This window comes from Lichenostomus cassidix, chromosome 7 (genome assembly GCF_008360975.1).
Source record: "Lichenostomus cassidix isolate B80296 chromosome 7, HeHo_3.0, whole genome shotgun sequence".
Classification (NCBI taxonomy): Eukaryota; Metazoa; Chordata; class Aves; order Passeriformes; family Meliphagidae; genus Lichenostomus; species Lichenostomus cassidix.
The window spans coordinates 24764934-24778196 of NC_139488.1; the positions used below are offsets into that span (position 1 = coordinate 24764934).

Genomic DNA, 13263 nt, shown 5'->3' on the forward strand with positions numbered 1-13263 from the left:
TATACATGATTGAAATGACTGTCTTGAAAAAATATCACAGAGAGCATGCACTGACTAATCCTGAAGGAGATTTGTAGGAGTTAACAAAGGTCAGCTAGTTATCTTAATCATTCTTTGCATATAGTGTTCCACTTGATAGTCCAGAATTTTGGAGCCTGGCATCTCACCAACCCCCGAAACAACTGCTACCACCGTGTTACAACTGAATAAAAAGAGGTGCAGATCTCAGAAAAGCACCATTGTTTGTGCTGTCTGACTGTGCTGAGATCTGCTCCACCTAATTTCCACACATACTGGGAGTGCCTGTCTTCATCTGAGCCAAAGCTGAGATCTGCAGATGCTGCAGCTGACAGAATGAAAGGTCATTTTCATTTTCACAAGCTCTGCTCCTGCTGAGCTGCTACAAGACATCCTGATGTCTTGATCCCAACCCCTTCCCCAAGCACTATTACAGACCCCCTTCCAGAGCTTCACAATTATAGCTTGCTTATAGTGTATTCCATCAATAAAAGTCAATTGACTCATGTTTCTAAGGTCATTTTAGACTACTCTGGCAGCAATAAAGGTGATTTAAATGGATATTACATTGTCATTAACTTCAGGGCTATTTCCAATTGCCTGAGTGGCATCAAGAGACCTGAGTGTAACTGAAAAGCAGATTCCAAGGTTTCACCTCAGCAGGAGCTAACCTCCATCACCCTGGAGCCACACACTAGAATATTCATATATCTGAAAATCATAAACACTTGTCTACAACAGCAAAATAGAGATAGAAATCTTGGACTGGACAGGAGTGGGTTAGGATCACTCAGTAGTACTACCTCCTTGCTGCAGCTTCACTTGGAGTAGATTGGTTCAGGCAGCTACAAGTCCGTTTGCCTCTCCAAGGGATTAGGATACTCATCCCATGCCAGCCTCAATGCTATCCACATGACATAACCAAGAGATAAACTACTGCAAACTCCATATCAAGAATAAAACTTTTTTTTTTTTTTTTTGTACTTGAAAGCTTAGTTATTTTGGGATTTTCAGGGCTTCGGAATGTTCTGGGTCATTTGGGCAAATCAACATATTCAACCACATAACATTAACTTTGTATTGTTCTGCCACAGGTTACTGACTCACCAATATGCTTATTCATCACTTCCAGTGCTCCAGGGCTAATAAATCTTGAAAAATTAAAATTTCCCCATTTGTCTAAGATGATGTTTGTCTGGAGTGAGTTTTCTGAAAGTACTGCATAGACTGAGGAGCCAGAGTTTTACTCAGAACACAAGGGTCTATGCCCCTAAAATCTTTACACATTTTCAAAAAGTACCCACATAAAGCATCTTTAAACAGGAAATGGATTTACATCTCATATATTGGTCAGTAAGCCTGGAAAACTTCAACATATTCTGGCTTCAGTATTTGCACACACTGGCTATATTCCATAGAAACAATCCAGAGAGGAGCAATACATGCGCCAAGACAGAATGCAAAAGATAAAATTACAATATATTTCTGTACCAAGTGCTCTTGTACATACATAGTATTTCCCATTCCCCTATTGGCAGCCTAATGGATCTCAGTGTGGAATAAATAGCAAGGAATTACTATTGTACAGTCTTGCCAAATGGAAGTCAAAACACATTTTAAGCCCCAACAACATGATTACTCAAAGACGGAATAGGCAAGTGTAGCACTGAATGCCAAATAAAGGGACGTAAACAAGAGTGATGGCCATTATCATGAACTGAACACCATGAAGTTGATAAACTAGCAGATGTAGAAATGAACTTAAATCAGTGCAGAATTCTATACTATTCTCCCACAAGACAAAAAAAACAAATTGACAAAAAAACCAAAAAAACAAACAAAAAAACCTAAAAACAAACAAAAAACCCCCAAAAAACTTCACAGAGTTACATTGGTCTCCCTTTGCTAGCAAGTCAAGACTACTTACCATTCTTGGACAGAATCACAGCCAAATATTCATGAAAGTAGGTGTTGATGTACAGCAGAAGGCTTGGAGTGTGTGTCGTGAGAAAGCTGAATGCAATATTCTCCTTGGACATGACAGCATCCACATAAATGGCAGAGCTTGAGGTGCTTGCATTCTTTGTGACAGGGTAAGGCTCTTGGAAAGTATAGGTAACAGAAGTGCCAGCCTCAAATAATGCAGAAACCTCTGAAAGCATATATAAACCAAAGGAATCATTTCAGCTACTGCATTTTCAGATCTCCCAGGCAGGAATGGACTAGAACTGACTGCCTCAGAAGAAGAACACTGCAAAACACCCCTGATCCAGCTGACAAATCCTTCCTTCATTTGTATAAGCAGTGTCTCCTTCATTACAGATTGTTTGTCTGGCACAGGGAAAAGCAGTGTATGGAGACAAAAATTCAGTAGTTTTAGTGCTGGAATCAGAACTCCAGAAGATGGAACAGCCCCAATGTCTGTCAGACAAATAATGCTTTGTCCACCACCTTCCAACAACTGACACATAAAGTAATATTCTCTGTCTTCCCCCCCAGTGAAGACAAGATATTTGTTCTTTCAAGTCTCCTTTTGAAGAAATTCATTATTAAAGCAACGCATTGACCAAAGACAGCCAGTAGGGGAAGCTGTCTTTGGGAGCATCAGATGAAGGGAAACATCTACAACATCTCAGATCCTGGGAACTCATGCTTCTGTTTTCATTAAACACTACACAGTCTGACCGTGAATGACATAGTCAGGATAACAGAACGGGTTTTTTAGTGAAGTCAGGATGGTGACTCTCCAGTAAAGCAGCATCACCTTTACAACAGCATCTCCTCATGAGACACTGTGTGGGCATTTGAGATGTCTGTTGCAGCACTTGTGCCAAATCCTCAGCTTGTGTAAGTGAGCATAGTTCCATGGGTTGCAGTAAAACTGTCCTGGTTCTGGCCAGAACAAGGTTAATTTTTGCAGTAGCCAGGGTGGGGCATGGCTAGGACCTGGAGTTTATTCTACACCAGCTCACATCATTTTTGGAGAATGGGGGAAGGGTTCTCTTCTGGGCCAGCCTAGTGTGGTGGAGGGAGGTGTGAACTGTTTGCCTCTTTCTTGTATTCCCTACTGTTGCTGTTACTGTTTGGTTTTTTAATCTCATTGCTGTTTCCAGTAAATTGTTCTTATCTCAGTTGTGATCTCTTCCTTTTGTGTGGCAGAGGGGGAGGCAGAAGGGGAGAGGAGAGTGAGTGAGCAGTGCATGGTTTGGAGAGGTTGCAGTGGAAACACAAAATTGGAGAATACCATTCTCAAACCAAGACAACAACGAAGCCAATCTACACCAGCAGATGATGCAGCCCACTTAGCAAATCTGTCACATTTGTGAGGTGGGGGGCAGCCATGGAAATTAAAAATTCACATTGCACCTTGCTCTCACTGAACAAGGCTTCTGTTAGTTCCAAAAAGCTTGCTGTCTAAATTAGATGTTCTTTATTTGCCCTGCTTTTTTTCTGGTGTTGACAACATCTATAAGCCACCAGAAAGGTTCAGTGAGGACACATTCACTAAAGACTGAACCATGCAAATCGAGTTTTCTCCTGAATGCTTCATGCTTATTTTAAAAATTTCTTAACATTTGGATGGGTTGTCACTGGAATGGCAAAAAAATCATAAAAAGGCTACTTCTTTTTGTCACATCAACACTCTAAAACTTTGTAAAGAAAAGCTCTCAAGGATTTGCTAAGGTGAGCAGAATAAGATGAAGTTTAAAAAACGTGCAAACTAAACATTCAGACATGGGCAAACACCTGTTTTGAAAAATTTCAGCCATATTTCCTAATGTCTGGGGATAGTTATACGAAATGGAATACAGGAATCATAGTGGGATGTAGTTTTAAACTTGACTAGTACAACTAACACCATTTTAATTTCTGAAATCAACAACAGGAGGTCTTAGAGCCTGCTAAGATAAACACTTTATAACACTGAAGGGACAGCTGATAACAGAACATCCTGCAGCATGGGGACACCAAGCTGACATGGGTGAAACGGTGCTGTAATTCAGTGTTATTGCACAAACCACTGTAGTCCTGGGATCAAAGCTTGCTGCCTACCTTCCTTGCAGAATGGTCCTTCATAGGCTGAGTTGGTACAATCACAGAAGTAACCATTATACTTCTCCACACATTTTCCTCCATTATGGCACAGGTTCCCATAACTGCTGCAATGTCCTGGACATCCAGGTTTAACACCAGGTGTCATTTTAGCTCTCTCCTCGAGGTCAAGCTTCTGTCCATTTAAATGCAGAGATCGAATGCATCCCAAAAAGCCCTTCTGTCTGGAAGCTGTTCCCCCTGAAAAAGAGAGAAAAACAGACATGCACTCATTGGTGGGTCTGCACAGCTACCAAAGCCATGAAGTTCAATCCTAAAGTACAAATATGAATCTAAAAGTCTAAAAAAAAAATTATATATAAATGCATACAGTGGCAAAAGATGACAGATGGACAGCCCTAGAAAATAAAGGTCTCTCTCTATTTTTATGAAAGGACTAGAAAGTTGTATGTGACACTTTCTTTTTGTCATTCTTCTCTTTTTTTGGCTTATCTACTTCCCTGTTTGGCATTGCAACTGCAAATTCATTTGGCAGAGAGATTAGCTTCTTTATCATATGTCTGTGTATCACCTAATACATGAGAAACAAAAACCAAAAAATGTTGGGGTTTTGTTGGTTTTTTTCTATTTGTTGCCTTAGTACAAATAACACCTTAATCCCAACAGCAGGGGAGTCACACATGCTGATGAGTCCAGATAGCAGGGATGAATCAAGTTCAGCACCAGGCCTGCTGGCTGAAGGGAGATGACTTGAGTCCGAATTTATGCATGATTGCCCAGCCTGATGTGTTACATGTAAATGGTTGTTGTAGGCCTGCAACACGAGTTCACTTCACAGATGTGTTATTTATTACAATGGTTAAACATAATTGCATTTCTTCCTGAAGACCAGGCCTGTATGCAAGAGGGCAGTTCAGTCTCTTCAGTCTCTGAAGCCAACTAGCTCCATATCTGAGAAATGAAACTGCTAACTGTGTTACAATGAAGGCACTTTTTCCACAAGAGGTAATCTCTGAGGATCATAATAATGATGATTGTTGAAATTCTCTATGAAAATATAACCATTTTTCTTATCATAGGTTTTTTTGGGGTTTTTTTTGGCAGCTGCCAATGTTTTGCTTTTGAAGATACTGCAATTTTGATTGCTGTTAGGAAATCTAATTCTGGTTCAGGAGTTATCAGCATTTGCAGACTTTTAAAAGCTAGCTTTATTGGTGATTCTTCTGCAAAAGTAGTATGAAAGAAGTTATTATTCTTCTGTAGAAGTTGGCTCTATTTCAAAGCGTATGACTTAAGAGATTACATCACTTGATAAGCCCTTGCAGAAGAGCATTTGTTTTTTTCCCTAAATTAATTAAAGTGAGACTTCTGCAAACTAAAGTGAATGCAGTGACAGTCTGAAAAGCAACCTCACTCAAGGCATAGTGTTCTACTACACCATTCTGTCATACTTTTCTTTCTGGAACACTAATAGCAGAAATACCGGATCTGAATTAGAATAATTGAACTATAGATAGTATGTGTGAGACATATTTATTTCGTGCTCATTTGATGATGTCTATCTCAGAGTAATAACTTTTTTCACTTTCCTCTTTAGCCAGCTATTTTTTTCAGGTGAGCAAATGTTAGCTCACTTATTTTAAAGGCTCTCTGAGGACAAGAACCAGGCCTTCTGCATTTTCTGCACTGCACACAAAATCCTTTTGTTTAGTGATTTTGCTCCAAAACAAAACCAGACATACAGAATATTCAGTAAAGTCCATGTAAGTAGAAATGGGATTTCTCCCTTTAAGGCTACTGGTTACTCTCTTTTCTTTTGAATGGCACTGGAGGCCATCACAAATATTATGATGATGAATGACAGTTTCCTTGCCTCTTCTCTGCACACATACAAATCCCAGCTGTAACATATAAAAAAATGAGTAAAAACTATTGCTAACTGTTCTATGGATTTCATATTTATTGCACTACACTTTTTAGTCCCAAGCTGAAAGCATACAGGATACACAAAGAGTTAGGCATTAATTCCTCCTCTTGGCCTCTAAAATATTTCCAGGTGTTCATAAAAGCTTTTAAAACCAACAGTAAACAAACCCCTGCTTTTTCTATCATTCCTTCTCTCTGTCTCCGGAGAAAGTTTCTCAGATTGTGACTTTCTCTGGGTTATGTTGCCTTTGGACTGTCTACTGTCTACAACAGAGAGAGGAGATTCACCCAAGGACTCATTCCTTGCTCACTTGCTTCCAAGGCAAAACCAGGAACCCAAATGCTTCCCTTTGCTAATTTCCAAAATGTACCAAGCAAATAGCACAAAAACTTTTGACCAAAGTTTTGTACTTCAGATTAATTTCTCAGGATTTCTTGTTTTGCTTCTCTGATGTTAAAGGTCTGAGTTCAAACCCTGTTCCCAAAGGGATCTGCGAGGAAAGTCTTTCCCTCTCCCATGATGGAGTGTTATGCTCATGCCTTCACCAGTAGGTGAAGAGCTTCATCTCAGACCATGCCACAAGAGGAGATAATGACACAACTACTCCAGGACCACAGGGACAGCTGCACTACACAAAACTAGGTCACACATTTTGAGTGCTGAAAACGACTGTCCATTGAGAGGAAATGGCTTTTGCCTGCCCCTTCTAAGCAAGGGATTTGCTGAATTGGCTCATTACTGGACAGTTTGGTGCAGTTGATATTACCTAGCCTGCACATTTTTTTGGGGTGTGCTCCTTCTGCTGTACTTTTCTCAAATTAGCAGAAGAAACCGGGCCAGGTGCAAGGATACCCATGCTCTGGCTGAGGATTATAATGGAGCCGGAAGCAATTAGATTCCCAAGACCCACTAAAAGAAAGTGAGAAATGGTTTTCTAACTCCTTTAGGCTGCATTAAAATCCAAGCTTGTTTGAGTGTAGTGGCAATGCAAAATCATTCCTCTCTTCCACTTCACACACACAGAGATATCTGAGAAGCTTGCCACACAGAGTCATTAAGGCTGGAAACCCCTTAATCACTGTCAATATGCAGAATGCTGCAGAGACAAATATGTTGTGGATTATAGGGGGAGTAGGGAGTAATATCATGTGCTGCTGCTTCTTTCCTTTTTACAATGGTGTTCATACATTTATTTTTCAGATGGGTTAAAATTCTCTCTGCATGATTGAGGTATTAAATCAGTAGCTTTTTATTAGAGATTGGAATGAGACTTTCAGTAGAGACAAACTGTGTCACATCTGTGTATTGCTGGACTTCTGCCACCTTTCCCTGGAGCACCCAGGGACAAATAGTGCCAGAATAAGGAGGCTGCCCAGGTTTCCAACTCTTATGACAGCTCTTAGGAAAACTTAGCGAGTCACAAATAATTTTGGCCTTCAATATGTCAGAGTTAAGGGCTGAAAAAGCACTCCCAAACCCATTTGTTTTTCTGTCCCTTTTGTTCATGGTTCTGTAAAAGTGTGGATGAACAACAGAATGTAATATATTTATTTCACAGTGAGAACTTTTCACTTCTTGGCTAAAATAAATACCTCTGCCCTAGAGTTTACTGTAAACACTCAATACATTCAGAGTACAATCAGTTGGAAGTGACTGCTGGAATCAACTGGTCCAACCTGTTCCTTAAAGCATAGCTTGACCTATGATAAACCCATCATATTTAGTCCCATCACATTTAGAAAGAAACAACTGAAAAATTGCAAAAGTCTATTCAGTCACTAAATCTCTAATTTTCCTAACTGGAAACAGTATGTTGGCTAAATTTCTCTGATGTTTCTAAGGTGTCTGGCAGCCCAAGCCTGCTGCCTCCAGGCCTGGCCTCCTGCAGAATATGTTCTCAGGAACAAAGTAATATTTGAAAAACAAGTGATTAGCAGCATGCTTCATACCAGAAAACAGAAACCTTGCACTGTGACAATCTTAAGCCTCCCTTCTGTGAGTTCTTCAGTGAGCTCCTCTCCAGCTGAGTCTAGCAGAGATCATTTAGGGTATAAATCAACAGCTGTGTGGGAAGGACTCCTGACATGGATGCAGCCATATCTATTTATTAACAGATTATTTCTTTACATTCAGAGCACAGTAATTACTGCACACATACACAATAAAAAGCTCAACTAAATACCCCAAAAGCTACTTAAGTATAAGGGTATGAATATACAAGTAAACTTTATTAAAATGCATTGACATATTGAGGTTTGCTACAGCATTTCAGCTAAGTAAGAGAATCTGTTTTGAGGAAGGAATCAGAACTAACCTGAATGGCCCTGCATAAGAATAGTTACAACTCACTCCACCACTGAGCAGATTACTCAGAAAGACAGCATTTGAATACAGAAAAGAGAGAATTCCCTTAGTAATCCATTATCATATTAGCAAATACAAACTAGTCCCAATCCAGGTTTCCTGTGCAAGGGTGATAAGTAAACAAAATATATGCAGAGATTTTTTTCCTCTTGCAATTTTTTTTCTCCCTTAAAAAATCACTTTCAGGTAAAACAACTGTATTTGCATTGATTGTGTTCATACTTCTCTCACACATGGACTCTCTAGTCAAACGAGGATTTTGGTAGGCATGCTTGAAGGAACAGGCTTTTAAGTTTAAGGTCACCAGGCTTTGCCCCAGAAACTTGTATGACAAACTTGTGACTTTTACATATGCCTAAAGAGAGAAGTCACATTTTTTAAAGCAATTTACACAGGTAGTGCAGCACAAGAAGAAATACTACCAACTCTTTGGCAATAAATACATTTCAAAACTTTGACCCCAAAAATACCATTAAGTATAGCATGGTTAAACTATGGTTAGTGCTGAGTGTAAAGGCAGCTGTTTGGGTTTCCTTCATGTTGCCTATGCAGGAGCAGAAGAAGAGAAAGCAAAACCAAGCCACCACATGCAAGCTCAACGGTGAGACAAGGTATGGACATGGAAATACTGCTGATATCTACAGGAACCCTTAGACAGTCCATACCTACAAATAACTGGCTGTTGAGCTGCAGGCGGAAATGTCCCTCAGCTGGTGCCTCCAGGACCTTCTTGGGGAGGTTGTCCACCTGCAGAGAGGTTTGCTTGAGGTTCCTCTCTGCCCGGACGTAGTGCCACTGGTTGTCATTCAGAGGTGTGGGGGACTGCACAGTGGCTTCTGTGGGGCCATTCCCAACATCTATGGAGAAGGTGATCTCCTTGGGGGCTGGAATAGATAAACAGATGTGAAGACAAAGTGAAGGTCTGAATTAAATCGTGGTTTTGACATCAAGGAATCTTATATAAATATAGGGTCCATTAACTTTTATGTCAGCAAATAGTAGAGCATCATTTACCTCCCATCTCCTACACAGCAGCTTATACATAAATTTAAGCCTGCAGCCTCACTGTTTGATCTCTGCTGTGATTACGCTTGGTTGTGGGTACCCAACTTTTTTTGTTATAACAATTACAGTGCTCTGGAAAAGGCACTTTTCTTTTTGAAGTTAAAGTGCCAAATGCTGCACAAAAGTCACACAATGGTCCCAAAAGATTTTGGACAAATAATGCTAAGATGGGAGAAAGGACGAAGGTCATTCCAACTGTATCTTAAAAAATGCAAGTACTTAACAATTACATAACTTGGCTGCATGTGAGAATCCTACAAGCATTTTCTTGCCTAAGTCTGACCCAAGATGAATGAAAAAATAGATGAGCAAAACTAGTTAACTGGTGATCCTAAACTAAAGGACATATATGTAACACACATCTAGAGATTATAAGGCTCCTAGAAACAGGGCAATAATTGAAAAACAAAAGCCACGTAAAGGAGTCCACCTTGCTCTGCTGGAAGCCTGAAAGGGGCTAGAAATTTTTAACATTCTTGCTACTGATTATTTTCCACTTCCTAAAATGCTAAATGCACTAGGAAGGCCAAGAACCAGGTCCACAGGTCACACAGTCAGAAGGTTGCAGACTGAAAACTCATAAAAACCTTGTTATTTCAAGCCCAAAAAACTGGATAGGTCTGGTTTTGGAAGGTGTTTCTTAGATAGTTAAGATAGGAAATGCTCCATAGGGATAGACAAAGATCTATTCTGAGCCCCTGCATCTGCTAAAAAGTCGTTTCCCTTTGAAGAGGCTGCTCGGTGGAGCTTCCTTGATAAAAGGCCTTTAGGCTGCAAATTCCATCTGGCAGCAAGAAGCACAACAACAAACTACTGATGAGAAGTCTAAGTCTAAAAGATTTTTCCCAAACTTTTAAATTACTCCTTTCTCTAGGAGTACAGACGTAACGCAAATTCAGAAGCTTTCACTGAACAATCCTTTTAGTTTACAGTATTTGTTATATTTGATGCCACTTTTACTTCTATATCCCTGAGAATAGAATAAAATGCAGTACATTGAAGTATAACCAAATTGGACCTTGATGTGTAATTAACAGTAAATCACACCTCATTACCTTGTGATAATGCACCATGACATTTACCATTGGTTTAATGAATCGAAGGGCCTTGGGGCCCTGTTTTATTAAATTTTATTTTGGGGTTATTATAAGCATATTATCAAATGCATAGCACTTAGTTTGTTTTCCCTAAGCTTGACAGAATTTGGAATACACATGTCATATTTCATGTCAAGCCTCTGTACTCTTTTATCACTAATAAATATTTGAAGCCATCACAACAGAAGCAAGGCAAAATCTCACTAATTAAATTCCCTGCTATTTTCCTTATACACTGAGTAGCAGTCACACTGCACTCACTTAATAGATTTTGAAGTACTCAAGATCCATTACAACTGTGACTAACTTATCTCACATTAGTGTCCTGGCCTTCATAAACTCTCACTTCATAGCTGCACCATACACACTGAGTTCCTCTGAAACACTAGGGCTGCATCCCACTGGGTATGTTACTGATAGGGAAATAAAAGTAACCATCAGAATGGTTGCATTAAATTTTTCAACTTTCAACTAAAATTACAGCCTATAGGTACATCTAACCAGCAGTTTTTTCTCTAAAGAGGAAAAAAAAATAAGTATCAGTGTTGAAAAAATAAATTCATACACTTGTTTAAGAAAAATAAACCTAGTCATAACAAGATTAAATGTAATGACCAAGTCTACACAGGGAAACTCTGACAGGAGAAGCAGGTAAGTCTAGATAAATGAGTTTTTATGTCTCCATCTTATCATCTCCAGGTACCTCAAGCCATCTCAAAACACCAGAAAATACATCCTTCCCAGTTCTCTGCATCTGTCAAACTGGGCAAATACACCAAGATTTCTGAGCAGTGAAACTTACAGTTTATTTCAATCCGTATGAAGTCTTTAATCCCAAGGTTTTCCAAGAACACCCCGGATACGGCGGTGGTTTTGAAGAAGAAGGAGATGTCCGCGCTGACCTCGGCGTGGAGCGTGGGGAAGTGCAGGTAGGAAGCCTCGGTGTTGAAGGAAGCAGCATTCCAGAACTGCCCTGCAAACACAACGCCCTTCTCTATAGTTAATTGGCACAGGACAGCAGCTGCAAGCTGCATGTGGAAAGCCACCTTTCATCAGAGAAATAGATTTTTTTATAAAAAAAGACAACAACAAAAAAGGAACATTCAGTACCTATGGAAATTGAGAAGAGCTAGTACTCACTGTCTCCATAGCAACGCAAAGGGCCGATTTTCCAAGCAGCCTCAGAATTTGATCGGTTTGTGTCAGTGATCACAATCTGAGTTACAGGCAAATGGTCTTTGTAAGCAAGGAGGCCGGTATCATTTGTCCTGGATTTTGATACACAAACAGAAGGAGACATTAACCACAGACAAAGGCCTCAGCATTCCTCATGCAAGGCAATATTTAAAAGATGCTTACTTAAAGATGAAAGAACTTTTGCAGAATTACCTGGAAGAATTATGACAAGTACACACTGTTAAAGATAAATATGTTCCCATGTATGCTCCATGTTCATGTGCAATACTGACCACTGAAGACACCATTTGGATACATGATACTGTCTGGGATGGGCTGTAAACCTGCTTCAGCTGTGCAGAATAGCTATGAAGCCGAGGAAGAGCACTGCCATGCTGACTAATGTGCATTAATAAAAACTGGGCTCTACTTGGTTTCCTCAGCAGGAGGTATTTCTGTGGATCACATCTAAGTCCAAGTCTGCATTTCTGTAAAGTTAGCTGGAGACAGATAAGGGTGTTTGTGCTGGCTTTATGCTTTAGCCAAGCAGGAAGGGGACAGGCAATGCCTGATCCAGCATGCTGTTAGCACAGGGAAGCCAGACTGTTACTGATCCAACTTCAAGATGGCTGGGACACGACTGACCCTGCACACTGCACAAACAGCTGAATTGGCACAGTGAGTTCAGACTGAACCAATCCTTTGCATTGCGTACCAGTGGACATTTTGGTTCAGCAACTGGAATACTGAAGGCAGATTTACTGCATTGTCAAACTTCTCACGTTTGTTTAGCTGGGTTTGTTCCTCAGCTGTGACTAACTTACACACGGCTGCTAGAAAGGAAAAGAAAGATTGATTCCTAAAAGATAATTTCTTTGTTTTTATTCTGACTCAGCTGGACAAAAAGTTGTCCTCAAAATGCAGTGTGATGCTTCATGGCAGGTCCTTAAGCCAACCGAGTGGCTTTGGCTCTGGCAGATGTGCATTCATCCCCCTGCACTTCATGCACACAGCTGAGTCCCTCAGGTACCAACCCTGACCTTACCAGAGCACAACTGCCCTTTTGAGGTCTCTCTCTATCGATTGGTAATAGAGAGGTGAATGCTACTGAATCTCATCTCCACAGTGATGCACTTTTTCTTCTCCTTTTCCCAAGGTTAAGGTTTGCTGTACGTCCAGGCACATAAGCATGGCAGAGCATCCATCCTTCATGGAACTAAACCTCAACAGTTTTGGAGAAAGGATCTCTAGTTCTGCATGGCCCAGCAAGCTGTGTGCAGGATCTGGGCTCAACTCACCTGTCTGCTCACAGGTGAAAGACTACATCCTGCACATGGGGATAGCAATGCAGCCAAAATGCCAGCAATCCCAGCTTTATACCCTCTGCTCTTCCAGACACAATGCCCCAGGAAACAGGTATCACTGTGAGAGTGATATCACTGCCAAATAGTCTGACATTCCAGGCAGGATCCCAGACCTGCCTATATCCTGCTTGAAATGCCAACTTCCATAAATGTACCTCTCAGTACAGTTCCAGATATGGGAAGAGATGCAGACCTCTAG

At 40.4% G+C, this 13263-nt stretch overlaps 1 protein-coding gene across 1 annotated transcript in view; it reads right to left on the reverse strand.

Moving 5' to 3' along the window:
* The window catches only part of CNTNAP5 (contactin associated protein family member 5), a 277200-nt gene that overhangs the window by 32581 nt on the left and 231356 nt on the right, over nt 1-13263 (reverse strand). Inside the window, exons 15-19 of the mRNA XM_085066882.1 lie at nt 11665-11792; nt 11327-11497; nt 9028-9246; nt 4072-4311; nt 1946-2170 (exon numbers count right to left, since the gene is read on the reverse strand). Coding sequence (XP_084923008.1) covers nt 1946-2170; nt 4072-4311; nt 9028-9246; nt 11327-11497; nt 11665-11792 — 983 coding nt within the window. The remainder of the gene's footprint in view (nt 1-1945; nt 2171-4071; nt 4312-9027; nt 9247-11326; nt 11498-11664; nt 11793-13263) is intronic.